Source organism: Rhododendron vialii, chromosome 6a (genome assembly GCF_030253575.1).
Source record: "Rhododendron vialii isolate Sample 1 chromosome 6a, ASM3025357v1".
Taxonomy (NCBI): Eukaryota; Viridiplantae; Streptophyta; class Magnoliopsida; order Ericales; family Ericaceae; genus Rhododendron; species Rhododendron vialii.
Window position 1 is genome coordinate 4,714,659 of NC_080562.1, and position 13,823 is coordinate 4,728,481.

The window sequence follows — 13,823 nt, forward strand, 5'->3', positions numbered from 1 at the left end:
TGTCGAGACAAATCAATAATTCATAATTTGGCGCAAAATTAACAAATTCAAATTTTTTTTGGAATAAAAACAATACGCCCAAAAAACTTAATGGAAGCGAAAGTTTAATTTATCCTAAGTTCACGTTGGTAATTAACTTATGTACAAAAATTTTTAGTTTTGTCATTACTCAATTTTTTTTTTGCGTTTGTTAGTTTTACGCCAATTTTTTGAGAAATATAGGAGGGTAAGGACGAAAAAATAAAAAATTAGACTTTTAAACAAGTATTTTCAGAAATATTCAAGAAAATGTCCAAAAACTGATTTGTTTGAGCTTTTTTCTTTGGATATTTTTCAAAGTACTTATGTAAAACTCATAATTTTTGACTTTTTCGATTCCTCTCATCCTTACTCACCTATATCACATAAAAACTTGGCGTAAAATTAACAAATGCGAATAAATAAACTGAACAAGTTTGAACCAAAAAATTATCCCGCATTAATCACTTGGTAAACACCACTGACAGTGACTAGCAGTACTAATTGTCTAGTTCAGAACAAACAAAAAACTTTCTTTTAATTCTTCCTCACTTCAATCAATACATTAGTACACCCTTTGACCAACCCCCTTTCAAACTCATTTCCACGGTTACAACTACCTGCCTTGGAAGAACCACCGATCCATGCCGGCCCAACAAACAAATCCAACCCAACCCTCCTCACATTTTGGCCGTACATAACTTATTTATAAGCATAATCCCAACTCCTACCCACACACACACACACACACGTGATCCATTTTCTGGAAAGGAGTAGTTGATTGTTGTTGCAGCTATGGGCACGGCCAACACTCCACTCCTGCTGAACAGCAGCCGCAACGGCGAAGGGGAGGAGGAGGGGGACGGGAAGCCGGTGACGTCCGTCGCGAGGGCGTTTGGAATCGAGTCGAAGAAGCTGTGGAAGATCGCCGGGCCGACAATTGCGACGGCCCTATGCCAGTACTCGCTCGGCGCGCTGACGCAGACGTTCGCCGGGTTCGTCGGGGAGCTCGAGCTCGCCGCCGTGGCGGTTGAGAATTCCGTTGTCGCCGGCCTTGCTTTTGGGGTCATGGTAAGTAGAAGCTTCTTATGTCTTCAACGCATTCCGTTATTCCAGTTTTTACTTCCCCTGTTTCATTGGAGTACTATTTGTCCATTAACCAAACCAAATCATATCGACTCTTAAATCTTAATTGATTGGAGTTGGTTATATAAATTAGTATTTTTCATTGAACTCTGTCGATGGTATCGTGTTCCGTAATATCTAGTAAGCTTTAGATTTTTACGCACTACCACTTTTAAGGTCAATTTTGGCCTCCCTGAAGACCTTAGTTTATTTTCTCTCATCTTAGCTCCTAATCATGCTAATTCTACCATTCCACGAAAGTTTTCGTTTCTAATTTTGTCTCGCAAATTCTTACCATACATCCATCTCAGCATTCTTATTTCGGTTACAGTTTCTTAGTAAACCAACACTATGTGCCGTATAACATTATTGTCCTTATAGCATTACGGTAGAATATAGTACTGTAGTACTTTTGCGTGGAGTATAATTCTTTAATTAGAAAGTTAATTGAGATATTTAAATTAGTGAGAAAAGAGATTGTTCTCGAAAGTATTTTTTATTTTTCATCCGAAAAGTGCTCTTTTGTTCGTCCCAGATTCTGCCGTCGTTTTTCGAGCAATAATTATAGTGACACATCCAAACACACACTTTACACTCACATGAATGGTGGGCCCCATACACACAATAGAGTATGTAGTGTGTGTGGAACCCACCACTCATGTGAGTGATGGATGTGTATTTGGGTATGAGTTTGAGTGTGGTATTAGCACCATTGTTTTTCGAAACCCATGTCATTTTCTCGATCAAATGGAATACACTTCTCTGTACTTTTTTCAAAAAAATTCACGCTAATAAAAGAAATAAATTCAGAAATCTGAGTGAAGATGCTTTATTTTGTGATCTGAAAAATGACAAGTTTTGTAGAAGACTAATAACGTGGAGCGGTAAAAGTAACAATGCGAAACAAAAAAACGTTCCCCTATTTTTCCATGGATATGCTTATTGAGAATAAATTCTTCCCCTGTTATCTTACTGGTTATAACAAAAAAAAATGTTTTGGAAAATGTAACTGTAGCAAGAAAGGATAAATAGTATCTCGAAAAAAAATCTATAATTTAGTAGAGGAAATTGATTTTCATACTGTACTCCTTTTTTTTTATTAATGCATTCTATTTCTTGTTTTAGTGTGAAAGTTACACAAAAAAAATTCACTCAAGGATAAAAAATGGAGTTCGCTCATCAAAAAATAGAGTGTGAAAATCATCATCTTTGGTGGTCTGCACTTTTAAAGTTAATTTTCTAAAAATAAAAGAAAAGAATGAAATATTGTAGTAGTAAATGCTTTCTTTTAGAAAATGCCAAAAAGGTGGCCTCATTTACGATTGGACTGTGTTTTCCATGTAAAGCTTAATTGCATATGAATCAATTACTCTTTTAAATCAAGATTCAAGACCACCCAAAAAGTTAGCTGAAATGTTCGGTAGCAAGTGAATCCCTCCCCACCCCAAAAAAACAAAAAACAAAAAGAGGCTGCAAGCCTGCAACTGTTTGTAAAGGACAAAGTCCTGACCACCGAGGGTGGTAGCCTGGTGGGCAGGTGCCCCTCATCCCCAGGCAAGGTCTCGGTTTCGAGCCTTGTCAAGTGGCAAGGGGGTGGGGGATAAAGCATTATGTCCATTTGTACTTAGGTGGTGCTGTGGTGACGGCCTGTTTTTTCGGACAGTAGCTATGGCTCAAACCGAACATTCCACAGCGGGTAGGGAGCTCCTATGGTCACGCCCAAGGGGGGTTGCTACGCTGGTCGCCCCCTTCCACCCTTTTTCTAATCAAAAAAAAAAAAAGGACAAAGTCCTGAAATGAAATAAACACGTCAAAGGGAACATTTGGGGAACGATAGATTCGGATTCTCTCCGGTTTAATTTTCCGGTTCAAATGTCAAATTAGACGAGATATTTCAAATTTGAAGCATGTATTTCTATGATCAATAAAAGAATTTGCTCAAAGGGTCTAAATCCGTAAGAATATTTGAATAAATCGGAATCATTAATTGCCACAATAAACGATTGTCTCGTCTGGTCAAAATCAAGAATAAATTAAGAACAGGAGAGGATCAAATTCCTTTCACTTAAAAGCTTCCTTCATAAATTTGCTGGGACAGGACAGGAAGATTATAACTGGGTTATTTTTTTCTTCTGGTTTTGTTGTGAAATACTCCTACAATGTGGAATGTAGTTGGGAATGGGGAGTGCGTTGGAGACGCTGTGCGGGCAAGCATACGGTGCGGGACAGTACAGGATGCTGGGGGTGTACATGCAGAGATCGTGGGTCATCTTGTTGACCACCGCCTGTATTTTGGTTCCTGTCTATGTCTTCTCTCCTCCCATTCTCGAGCTCTTTGGAGAGACCACCGAGATCTCTGAAGCCGCAGGTACAATATTTACTCTCTCTCTCTCTCTCTCTCTCTCTCTCTCTACATACTTGTGTTAGGAAGGACAATAGGATTTGGGGACAAAACAATCCACGGGTCCGCCAAATGTACACCTGATTACGGGAAAGTCATTTCGGGTCTCACCGAGTGATTTGAGCCATTTAATTTGTTTAAAATGTCTCTTTAACGGTCCCTTTTGGATGGGGGGTTTTCGGGAAAAAATAAATGAAATGAAATGAAGGGAAAGAGTTTTTTCTCCCTGGTTTGGATGGTTAAAGAGGCGAGAAAGAAAGGGTGAGAATCAAGAACACCTTCACGAAGTCATTTTTGTTTCTCACCAAAAGTGGTGAAATTTGGTAAGAAGAGAAAGTAAAAGATGTATCCAAATGAGACGGTGATAAAACGTACTCCCTTTTTTCTTTCTTTCTTTTTTCTCATCACTAAAAGAAATCGCACCCATTTTTTTTCATTTCTTTCTTTCATAAAAAAGAAAGACGCTCGTTTTTAGAGTTCAGTATTTATCGTCACTAAAAGAAATCGCACCCCTTTTTTTCATTTCTCACCGAAATAACCCGAGGGGTCCTAAGGGGGCTCTCGAGAAATCATCAAAGAAAATTTTGACATGTGGACTGTTGGAGGAGTCTATGTTTTTTTTCATAAAAAAGGACTAAAAGAAGATTCAATGTTCCAAACGTGTACGAGTTTTGTGCTGAATGGTGACGTGGCTCTTCTCTCAACATATATTTTTTTCCCCTTTAGAATATTGTTTTTAATTACTGCTTTTTTTTAATAATTGCATTCTTTTTTTAATCTTCTTGGATTACAGTTTGTCCTTTTATGTGTGGACCAAATACTCCTATGACAATAGTTCAATTATTTTGATTAACTAAAGGGATTTTGTTAGCATGTGCACGTAAGGCATACCGCATATGCTAAGGATATCTCTTTCATTTAACCATATTTGTATAGGGACTCTCTAAGGTTGAAACAACTCTATTAGAAAACAGAAAACACATCAGATTAACACACATCAAAGTGAATCTCAACTACTAGTTGCTTTTTTCGGGATACTTTCTTGATAATTTTTTTTTGTCCCTATCATTTCTCTTATCTTAATTAAAACATTCCTTTATTAGATTGAGATCCACGTTAAAAACATAAATGCTTCTTCCAAAAGCATTCATCCAATATTACAAACAAAAAATTGGGATCAATTCTTGAGTTGTTCAAGTCTTTTTCTTCCTTTTATTTGCTCCATTTGAGAATGTAGCATTCCCCTTCTCTAGACATGTAGAGATATTATGGCCAACACACTTGCAAAGTCCTCAAGTTGCACTCCCTTCCGCCTTTTGTGTTCTGTTTTTTTTGCTTTAGACGCCCCTTTGTCTTTGAAATAGGAGGGAAATGAACAAAACAATCTCTACGAATCCAATCATTAACATTGTGTTCAATATCATTTTCCATGTCCGTTCGATTTGCATCATCCAAAAAAGTTCTCTTTTCTTCTTAATAACGCTTCACGACACCAGCGAAGTGATAGATAAACTGATAGAATTTGGTAGTAATCTTTGTGAAGACATACACTAAGAACAAGCCGGCAAAGTATGCCCCAAAATGGAAACATTTGAAAATACACTGTGCTTTTGGTTACTCTTGGCGATCTCACCATCCCACACGATGTTGTGCTTTTGGCTACTCTTGTCCTTGCAATATTGCAACACACATTCACCACCCTTGTCTTGTTGAAACATTTGAAAGCACACGGTTTCAAAATACACGTACTGTGCTTGCTTGCTCCTCTAGTGGCGACAATGTCCTCAAAGAACCTCAACATGTTTCCAGCATTGCACCTGATCCGATTGTGTTTGTTCAAAATCTTCAATTTTCTAATAGAAAATGGTAAGTAGCTTTCCACGAAACCCTCGTAACAGTTTATTTCATCAGCCTTTTTAGAGTTCAGTTTTTATCCATTTTCTCTTCATGCTAATGGCAGTATATAAGTACATAAAGAAGAAGCTCTCATATGCCCATGGACTTCAAAACATCCGGGAGGTAGAATGGCAAAAAACTGGAGGGAGAAAAAAAAATGAAACTTATTTTGTTGAACAGTTTTCAAGAAAGTACAGGGGTACTTAACTAAAATAAGTAGGAGTGTAGACTTTTGCAAAAGATCGTTCTAATACCTGATGATGAGGCGCAGGACTTCTGTTTTGAAATGAGAAGAAGGTTATCTGCTGCAATTTTTTTTTTTTTAAATTTCAATACACCATTCCAAACCCTCAGGTGACATTCTGGTGCAGGGAAATTCGCTCTGTGGATGTTACCGCAACTATTCGCATACGCCCTGAATTTCCCGATACAGAAATTCTTGCAAGCACAGAGGAAAGTCCTTGTGATCACATGGATATCAGCTATAGTGCTGGTGTTACATGCATTTTTCAGTTGGCTCCTAATGCTGAAGCTCGGGTGGGGATTGACCGGGGCAGCCATTACTCTCAACACTTCTTGGTGGCTCATCGTGATCTTGCAGTTGCTCTACATTTTCATAACCAAATCGGATGGTGCTTGGAGTGGATTCACGTGGCTTGCATTTGCGGACTTGTGGGGATTCGTCAAGCTTTCTTTGGCTTCTGCCATCATGTTATGGTAAATTAAGACATCCATTGATTTGTCTTGATATTTCATGGGAGAATATTTCCATCATCATCACCAAATAGTTTCACTACGTTTGTATTGTGTATGGGTATTGCACCTTGTTATTGAGTTTTGGTGGATTGATTTTGCAGCTTGGAGTTCTGGTACTTGATGGTTCTTGTGGTGATAACGGGTCGTCTGAAGAACCCTTTAATCCCGGTTGATGCCATCTCTATCTGGTATTGTTCCCAATCATCCCTCCTAATAAGAGCTATAGCTGTAAAAGTAAAGGCATTAAGAATTCTCATGGAGATGTAATCTTCCTAGTGAGACCTCATTTCAAATGGTGTTGCATGTTTATCTACTCTACTGAGCAATGGAAATAAGGCCTCTGAAGTTCTAAAATTGGCTTCCTTGAATAAGGAAGGGATTGCTGATCGCATTAATAATTTAGAGCAAAATTTCTAGGGAAGAGGAGTGATATGAGTCCCTCATCTCACCCATAAGCAATTCCTTTTTCGTTACAATGATCGACTCAAAATCCACACGCCGAATTTTACTCTTATAATACTGGCATATTTCCTTTTCCCATGAATTCGTAACATACTGATATGTATCGTTCTGGGTATATGACAACTTCTGCATCTTTAACCTTGTTGTAAATAACTTGTGCAGCATGAACATTCAAGGATGGGATGCTATGATTGCTATTGGATTTAATGCTGCCATAAGGTTAGCTTTCATTATCTGGCAATTAGCCTCTTCTGTGCAAATTTCTAATTTCTTTCCCTTTGTATCTGACAAGATAGATGAGGCAAAGAAATTGGAATTTTGTTCTAACGCAACCTGGCTGTTGTTTTGTACTATATCTTGTCAAGAATGAAATGAAGACATAACCATAAACTATTTAACCCTTGCCCCGTGTTCTTACAGTGTGAGGGTATCAAATGAACTTGGAGCCGGTAATGCACAAACAGCAAAATTCGCAGTGGTTGTGGTGTCCGTCACATCCATAGCCATAGGAGTTGTTTGCATGGCTGTTGTGTTTGCAACAAGGGATTACTTCCCTTACCTTTTCACAAACAGTGAAGCTGTAGCTGCAGAAACCACCAAACTCGCGATTTTGCTAGGATTCACCGTTCTGTTGAACAGTCTTCAGCCAGTCTTGTCCGGTGAGCACATTTTAAACATAACTCCACTTCCCATTTCCCATTGAACCCTAGTTCAGACCTATCTGTTTAGTTATTCTTGGGAAAATCATCGATAAACTATCCAACTGTTCTGATATTTTCAGTTGAAGAAATTAACTTACTCAAACTCTTGTGTTTTTTTTTCTTCTTCCTTTTAAGGGGTTGCAATTGGAGCTGGGTGGCAATGGCTTGTGGCATACATCAATATTGCATGCTATTATATAGTTGGATTGCCTGCTGGAATACTGTTGGGATTCACATTTGATCTCGGAGTCATGGTAATATACTGATCTTTTCTTGGATGAAACATATTGGTAGTTCCACAGATGAAAAACATTCAATCAAGTGATACTTCTAGCTCTCAAAGAAAGTAATTCACTATTATGGAGACAATCACATCTGGGATTTCAATAGAATATTTTTTCCATTTTTGTTCTACTACCATCTTTTCTGGTTTTCTAATGGGTACGTGCAAAAAATCAATTATGCACGGATTAAATCTGGTGGAACAGCACAGAGGTTTTCATTTTCATACCCCCTATAACACTCGATTATGAATGATTCCGAATTTTTTGTCTGTAGGGAATTTGGGGTGGGATGATAGGAGGCATTTGCTTGCAAACAGCTATCTTAGTAGTCGTCACTTCGATCACAAACTGGAACAAAGAAGTGCGTCTCCTCTGTATTCTCTCCATTTCATTTTTCCCATGCGTTTCGGCCGTTTCAATAACAACTACTACTCCTACTATATGGTTACTCCATATTTGGTGCGATGCAAAATTTGAAACTAAAAGTGTTTGAATGATAAAAATATGCAGGCTTCAGAAGCAGAAAGCCGGGTCAAGAGGTGGGGAGGTGCAGCTGCAGATCAATGATTCGTATAAAACTCAAAAAGAGACATAAGTGTTGGCGGCAGAAGAGTCATTTTTGCAGATGGAAGAGAATGTAAGAGACTATATGGTGCTCCGAGTGCGTTAATCATCTAAATGAAATCTTCTTACTTCTTTTCATATTGGATAAGTGGCGGGCGCAATATTTAGAATCGGGGGACCAAACAATATGTATTCATTTTGGTTTATCTAATGAAACTCTTGCAAGATAATGCTTGAATTAGCTTGTTTCACATGGTAATTGGGAATTTTTTTTTTTTTTTTATCCTGGTAATTGGTAATTGTTGGTAAATGGAAATTAAGTGTGGAGGCTAGTTGAGAAGGAAAGAAAACGAGACCAAAGCAAGAGACGGAGGTCCTGAGATGGAGGGGATGTGTCGAGAGTCTCGTGAACCTTGAATTCCGTACACGGCCCCTCGCGGTTTCAAAAGGAAATAGTTTCGATTTTTGCCATTATAAAGGAAACAGTTATATGGAATTATGGATGAATATAAATCTCGGCCAATTTGGGAATAAGAAATCTTCGGCTATTAATTTATTTTCAAATATATCGCTAGCTATATTACCCATAGATCTCAGCCGAAAAATATGTACCAATCCAACAGTGAAAAATATGTACCGCTCTTCCATATGAGCGGTATATATTTTTCACCGTTGGATTGGTACATATTTTTCAACCGTTGGATGAGAAATCCTTGGAAATTAGTCACTAATTTAAATGCCTTTCTTTTATTAGTCACTAATTTCAAATTTGAAATATTCTAATCCTATAACTAATGAATTGAAATATCCTAATCAATCATGGTAATTTGTGACTAATATTCTGGGAATTTGAATCCTATTAGGAGTTATCCTAATCAATCATAGTACTCACGGAAATTTGTGACTAATATTCCAAAAAATTGAGACCTCTCTCTCTCTCTCTCTCTCTCTCTCCCCATTCAGAACACGTCATTCTCCCACAATAAACCAAAATCGATGGCTAATTTTTTTTGAAGTAGCAAAAAATCCTACGTTCCCTACCTCTGAAATCTTACGTTCTTCACATTACGTTCCATCCCTCTGCTCTGAAACTACAGTTTGAGGTGAGTTTATTTTTCTTTACAATACCTTGCTTTGAACGAACATAAATAGAGCAAAGGGAATGACGAATGACGTCGTGTGTAGGAGAAGGGGTATTTTTGTCCACGTCTGTTTTGAATTTCATGTATTGGGAAATATTTTTCTCCTTCCCATGACTTTTTGAATTCCTAAAAACTTGTCCATGACCTGGACATTTTTCGCCCCTCTTCCCACTGTTCAGTAATTCCCCAATTTGTTTCCCAATAGAAACGACAGCGTATAAAATACACTAGTCTAAACCCCAAAGAATGCAAGCTTCCCCTTCTCTTCTCTTCTCTTCTCTTCGTCACTTCCTCTCTCTCTCTCTCTCTCTCTCTCTCTCGAAAACGCGTTCATGGGCTATTTGGATGGGGGATTAGCCCCGGATATAGCACGCGGCCAGATTGCAAATCCCTCCCTTCCTCTTCTCCTGTTTTTGCCCGTTCGTTTCCTATTCCTCGTGCCTTTTGCTCACTTTTCTTCATCCCACAAACCAGATCGAGAAGAAGAGAGAGAAGAGAGGAGGAGGTTGCCGATTCAAACTCTGGTGACTCCCCCGCCGTATGTCGACGGTTCCCGCTCTATACCTCGTCTTCCTCCTTTTTCCTCAAGTATTGTTAAGCTCCATTGTCGTAGGGTTTGAACTGGTGGTGGTTTCGCGATCTGAACTCATTCTTGTTTCGCGATTTGGTTTTCGATTTAGCTTCAGATTTGTGCCCTAAAATTTCAGATTTTAAACCTAATTCGCGAGTTGGTTTGCATCCTAATTTGTGCCCCAATTTCTGAATTCATTGCTCAAATTTCAAATTTGTGCCCTAATTTGATATTTGTGCCAAAATTTCAGAATTTCCTCAATTTGTGAGTTGTGCCCTAATTTATGAGTTGTGCCCTAAATTCAGATTTGTCCTAATTTCATATGAGTGCCCTAATTTCAGTTTTGCCCTAATTTTTTAGTTGTGCCCTAATTTCATATTTTCCCTAATTCAGTTGTGGCCTAATTTTTGAGTTAGATGTAAGATTTCAGATTTTGTCCTAGCTGTTGTAGATTAGTCGACTTGTTATGACATGTTTTGGGCACTTGACATGCTATTTTGTGGTCATTTTACATGCTATTTTTTGAGATCAAATGGTGCTATTTTTTAGGTAGTTAACATGCTATTTTTTGGGGTGGAATGTTGTTGCCAACACGGGTCTCTCTCTCTCTCTCTCTCTCTCTCTCTCTCTCTCTCTCTCTCTCTCTCTCTCTCTCTCTCTCTCTCTCTCTCTCTCTCTCTCTCCCCGGCTGCTTTTTATGTGATTCTAAGGTTCCAGTTGATGCCATGGCCAGCGATTTCACCGCATAAATCCGCAACTCGTCATTCAATTTCGCAATGGTTTAGGTCGCTCTGTCAATCTTAGAGCCGCCTTACTTCAACCGCCGTTGTGTTCTCTCGTTGAACAACAACAGAAGCAAGGATAACTCACTTATTCAAGGCCAAGGCTGCTCGCTCTACTTCTCCTCAACAACTCTAGTTATAATCCTCTACTGAGCTCAGTCTTCGTTTTGCACGTATTGAATACATGTGAGACCCAGTAAGTTCATGGACCCTATGGAAATTTGTGGTGCATAAGAGTGTTGGAGCACCATTCGGTGCCCAAGGCCCTGAATAATTACTTGATCGCTCATGGTCCTAAGTTTTTATTATATGTTCGTGTATTATGTATATGTGTCTGTCTCTGTCTTGCTCCCTCTGTATATGTGTTCTATGGGCGTGTGTACAAAAGGGTCTGCAGCCTAACAGATGGTATTGAATTGCAAGTCAATTTGTATTGAATTGCAAGTCAATTTTTCCAACATGAATGGGTCCAATAAAGGCCCAACGATTTGGTCATGCAATAGGGCATGAATACTTATGTGTGATGATCTCTCGTGCGAATCCTCAATTGAGACAGCATATCGACCTTAAAAGAAATTGGAATCCATCGTAATAACAAATTTTCATTATATGAGAATTAGATGACTAGACTTTGAACCACAAAGGGTGGTAGTCTAGTCGTTCATGGCTTTGGTTTGGGCGACCACGAGGTCTAAGGTTATAGAGAGAAAGCAGTATGCGGTCGTTGATTTTGTTGATTTAACCTCCAATTGATAAGTTACATGGTTGATTTTATAAAAACCAGGAACTCATGGCTGCCCCTCCACCCGATCTGTCTTCTGCTTGTTACGGCCCTTTTGTTGCGTGCCTTCCCCCATTGTTGATCAAGGGTTGGAAGATGTTTGTGCATTTGCTTCAACCAGTCAATATTTGAGATTCATCGTTAGTCGTCAATTTGGTCTCAACCTAGCCGAGTTGGACGGGTGGTTACCGCATCGGGGTTGATGGAACAAATGCTTGTTGTGCCGGGCAACACGTACGATCTCAGCCACAACGTCGATACTGGAGATTGTCCTACCAGCCCAATCACGATCCTCCAATTCCTCCGCGACCACCTTGGGGTCGTCCCCAGTCCTGTAAGTTGTTTCCATTTTTTTTTTTTTTTCTTTTTTTGCTTTTGAATTTTTATTTTATCATCTCAACTATTTCTGAAATTTTTTTTTTAGCGACCTTTAATATTCCCCCTATTCATACCCTACGGAGCGTTCAAAATGTTCAGAACATTGATGGCGGGGTTCACGGAGATGAGGAGGCTGAGGTGGAAGTTTTTAAACCTCTGGACGCAATTTGGATACAAGTTACACAGGGTATCGATATGTTCGGATCAATTTTGGGAGAGCTTGAGGCTGTCGATGAGCAGTTAAAACATCATACAAAACAGGTTTTTTTTTTTTTTTTTGGTCGTCGAGTGTCCAATTTATTAATCACTGAACGAACTTCCCTACACACTCACTCCTGAAAATTCTCATTGTATATTCACTCTCTTAATTAGATGGAAAGTCTAAGAGGACATCGTAGCCATATCAAATTTAAACGAATATGAATTCAGAGAGTGAATATACAATGAGAATTTTCAGGAGTGGGTGTGTAGGGAAGTTCGTTCAATGATTAATAAATTGGACACTCGACGACAAAAAAAAAACCTATTTTGTATGATGTTTTAACTGCTCATCGACAGCCTCAAGCTCTCCCAAAATTGATCCGAACATATCGATACACTGTGTAACTTGTATTCAAATTGCGTCCAGAGGTTTAAAACCTTCCACCTCAGCCTCCTCATCTCCGTGAACCCCGCCATCAATGTTCTGAACATTTTGAACGCTCCGTAGGGTATGAATAGGCGGGAATATTAAAGGTTCTCGCTAAAAATAAAAAATTCAGAAATAGTTGAGATGATAAAATAAAAATTCAAAAGCAAAAACAAAAAGGAAACAACTTACAGGACTGGGGACGACCCCAAGGTGGTCGCGGAGGAAGCGGAGGATCGTGATTGGGCTGGTAGGACAATCTCCAGTATCGGCGTTGCGGCTGAGATCGTACGTGTTGCCCGGCACGGCAAGCATCTGTTCCATCAACCCCGATGCGGTAACCACCCGTCCAACTCGGCCGGGTTGAGACCAAATTGACGACTAACGATGAATCTCAAATATTGACTGGTTGAAGCAAATGCACAAACACCTTCCAATCCTTGATCAACAATGGGGGGAAGGCACGCAGCAAAAGGGCCATAACGAGTAGAAGACAGACCGGGTGGAGGGGCAGCCATGAGTTCTTGGTTTTTATAAAATCAACCATGTAACTTATCAATTCGAGGTTAAATCAACGAACGCATACTGCTCTCTCTCTATAACCTTAGACCTCGTGGCCGCCCAAACCAAAGCCATGAACGACTAGACTACCACCCCTTGTGGTTCAAAGTCTAGTCATCTAATTCTCATATAATGAAATCTGGCGAGGAGTCACTAGAGTTTGAAACCTCCTCCTCTCTTCTCTCTCTTCTTCTCGATCTGGTTTGTGGGATGAAGAAAAGTGAGCAAAAGGCGCGAGGAATAGGAAACGAACGGGCAAAGACCGGAGAAGAGGAAGGGAGGGATTTGCAATCTGGCCGCGTGCTATATCCGGGGCTAATCCCCCATGCAAATAGCCCGTGAATGCATTTTCGAGAGAGAGAGAGAGAGGAAGTGACGAAGAGAAGAGAAAGGGAAGCTTGCATTCTTTGGGGTTTAGACTAGGTGTATTCTATACGCTGTCATTTCTATTGGGAAACAAATTGGGGAAATTACTGAACAGTGGGAAGAGGGGCTAAAAATGTCGAGGTCATGGACAAGTTTTTAGGAATTCAAAAGTCATGGGAAGCCCAATACATGGAATTCAAAACAGACATGGACAAAAATACCCCTTCTCCTACACACGACGTCTCCCCTTTGCTCTATTTATGTCCGTTCAAAGCAAGGTATTGTAAAGAAAAATAAACTCCCCTCAAACTGTAGTTTCAGAGCAGAAGAATGGAACGTAATGTGAAGAACGTAGGATTTTTTGCTACTTCAAAAAAAATTAGCCATCGATTTTGGTTTATTGTGGG

At 39.4% G+C, this 13,823-nt stretch overlaps 2 protein-coding genes across 2 annotated transcripts; both read left to right on the plus strand.

Annotated features, from left to right (window-relative positions):
• The first annotated feature begins 648 nt into the window (after window positions 1–648).
• Window positions 649–8,448, plus strand: LOC131331091 (protein DETOXIFICATION 33). Its single transcript, XM_058364920.1, has 9 exons — window positions 649–1,089; window positions 3,316–3,511; window positions 5,812–6,157; window positions 6,298–6,384; window positions 6,821–6,877; window positions 7,079–7,317; window positions 7,495–7,613; window positions 7,918–8,004; window positions 8,154–8,448. Exons 1-9 carry the CDS (start codon window positions 814–816, stop codon window positions 8,208–8,210), a joined length of 1,464 nt encoding a protein of 487 aa, XP_058220903.1. The 5' UTR covers window positions 649–813; the 3' UTR covers window positions 8,211–8,448.
• A 1,212-nt stretch (window positions 8,449–9,660) lies between these two features.
• Window positions 9,661–12,118, plus strand: LOC131331092 (uncharacterized). The gene is made up of 3 exons (XM_058364921.1): window positions 9,661–9,937; window positions 11,487–11,821; window positions 11,908–12,118. Exons 1-2 carry the CDS (start codon window positions 9,682–9,684, stop codon window positions 11,684–11,686), a joined length of 456 nt encoding a protein of 151 aa, XP_058220904.1. The 5' UTR covers window positions 9,661–9,681; the 3' UTR covers window positions 11,687–11,821; window positions 11,908–12,118.
• Window positions 12,119–13,823: the final 1,705 nt, after the last annotated feature.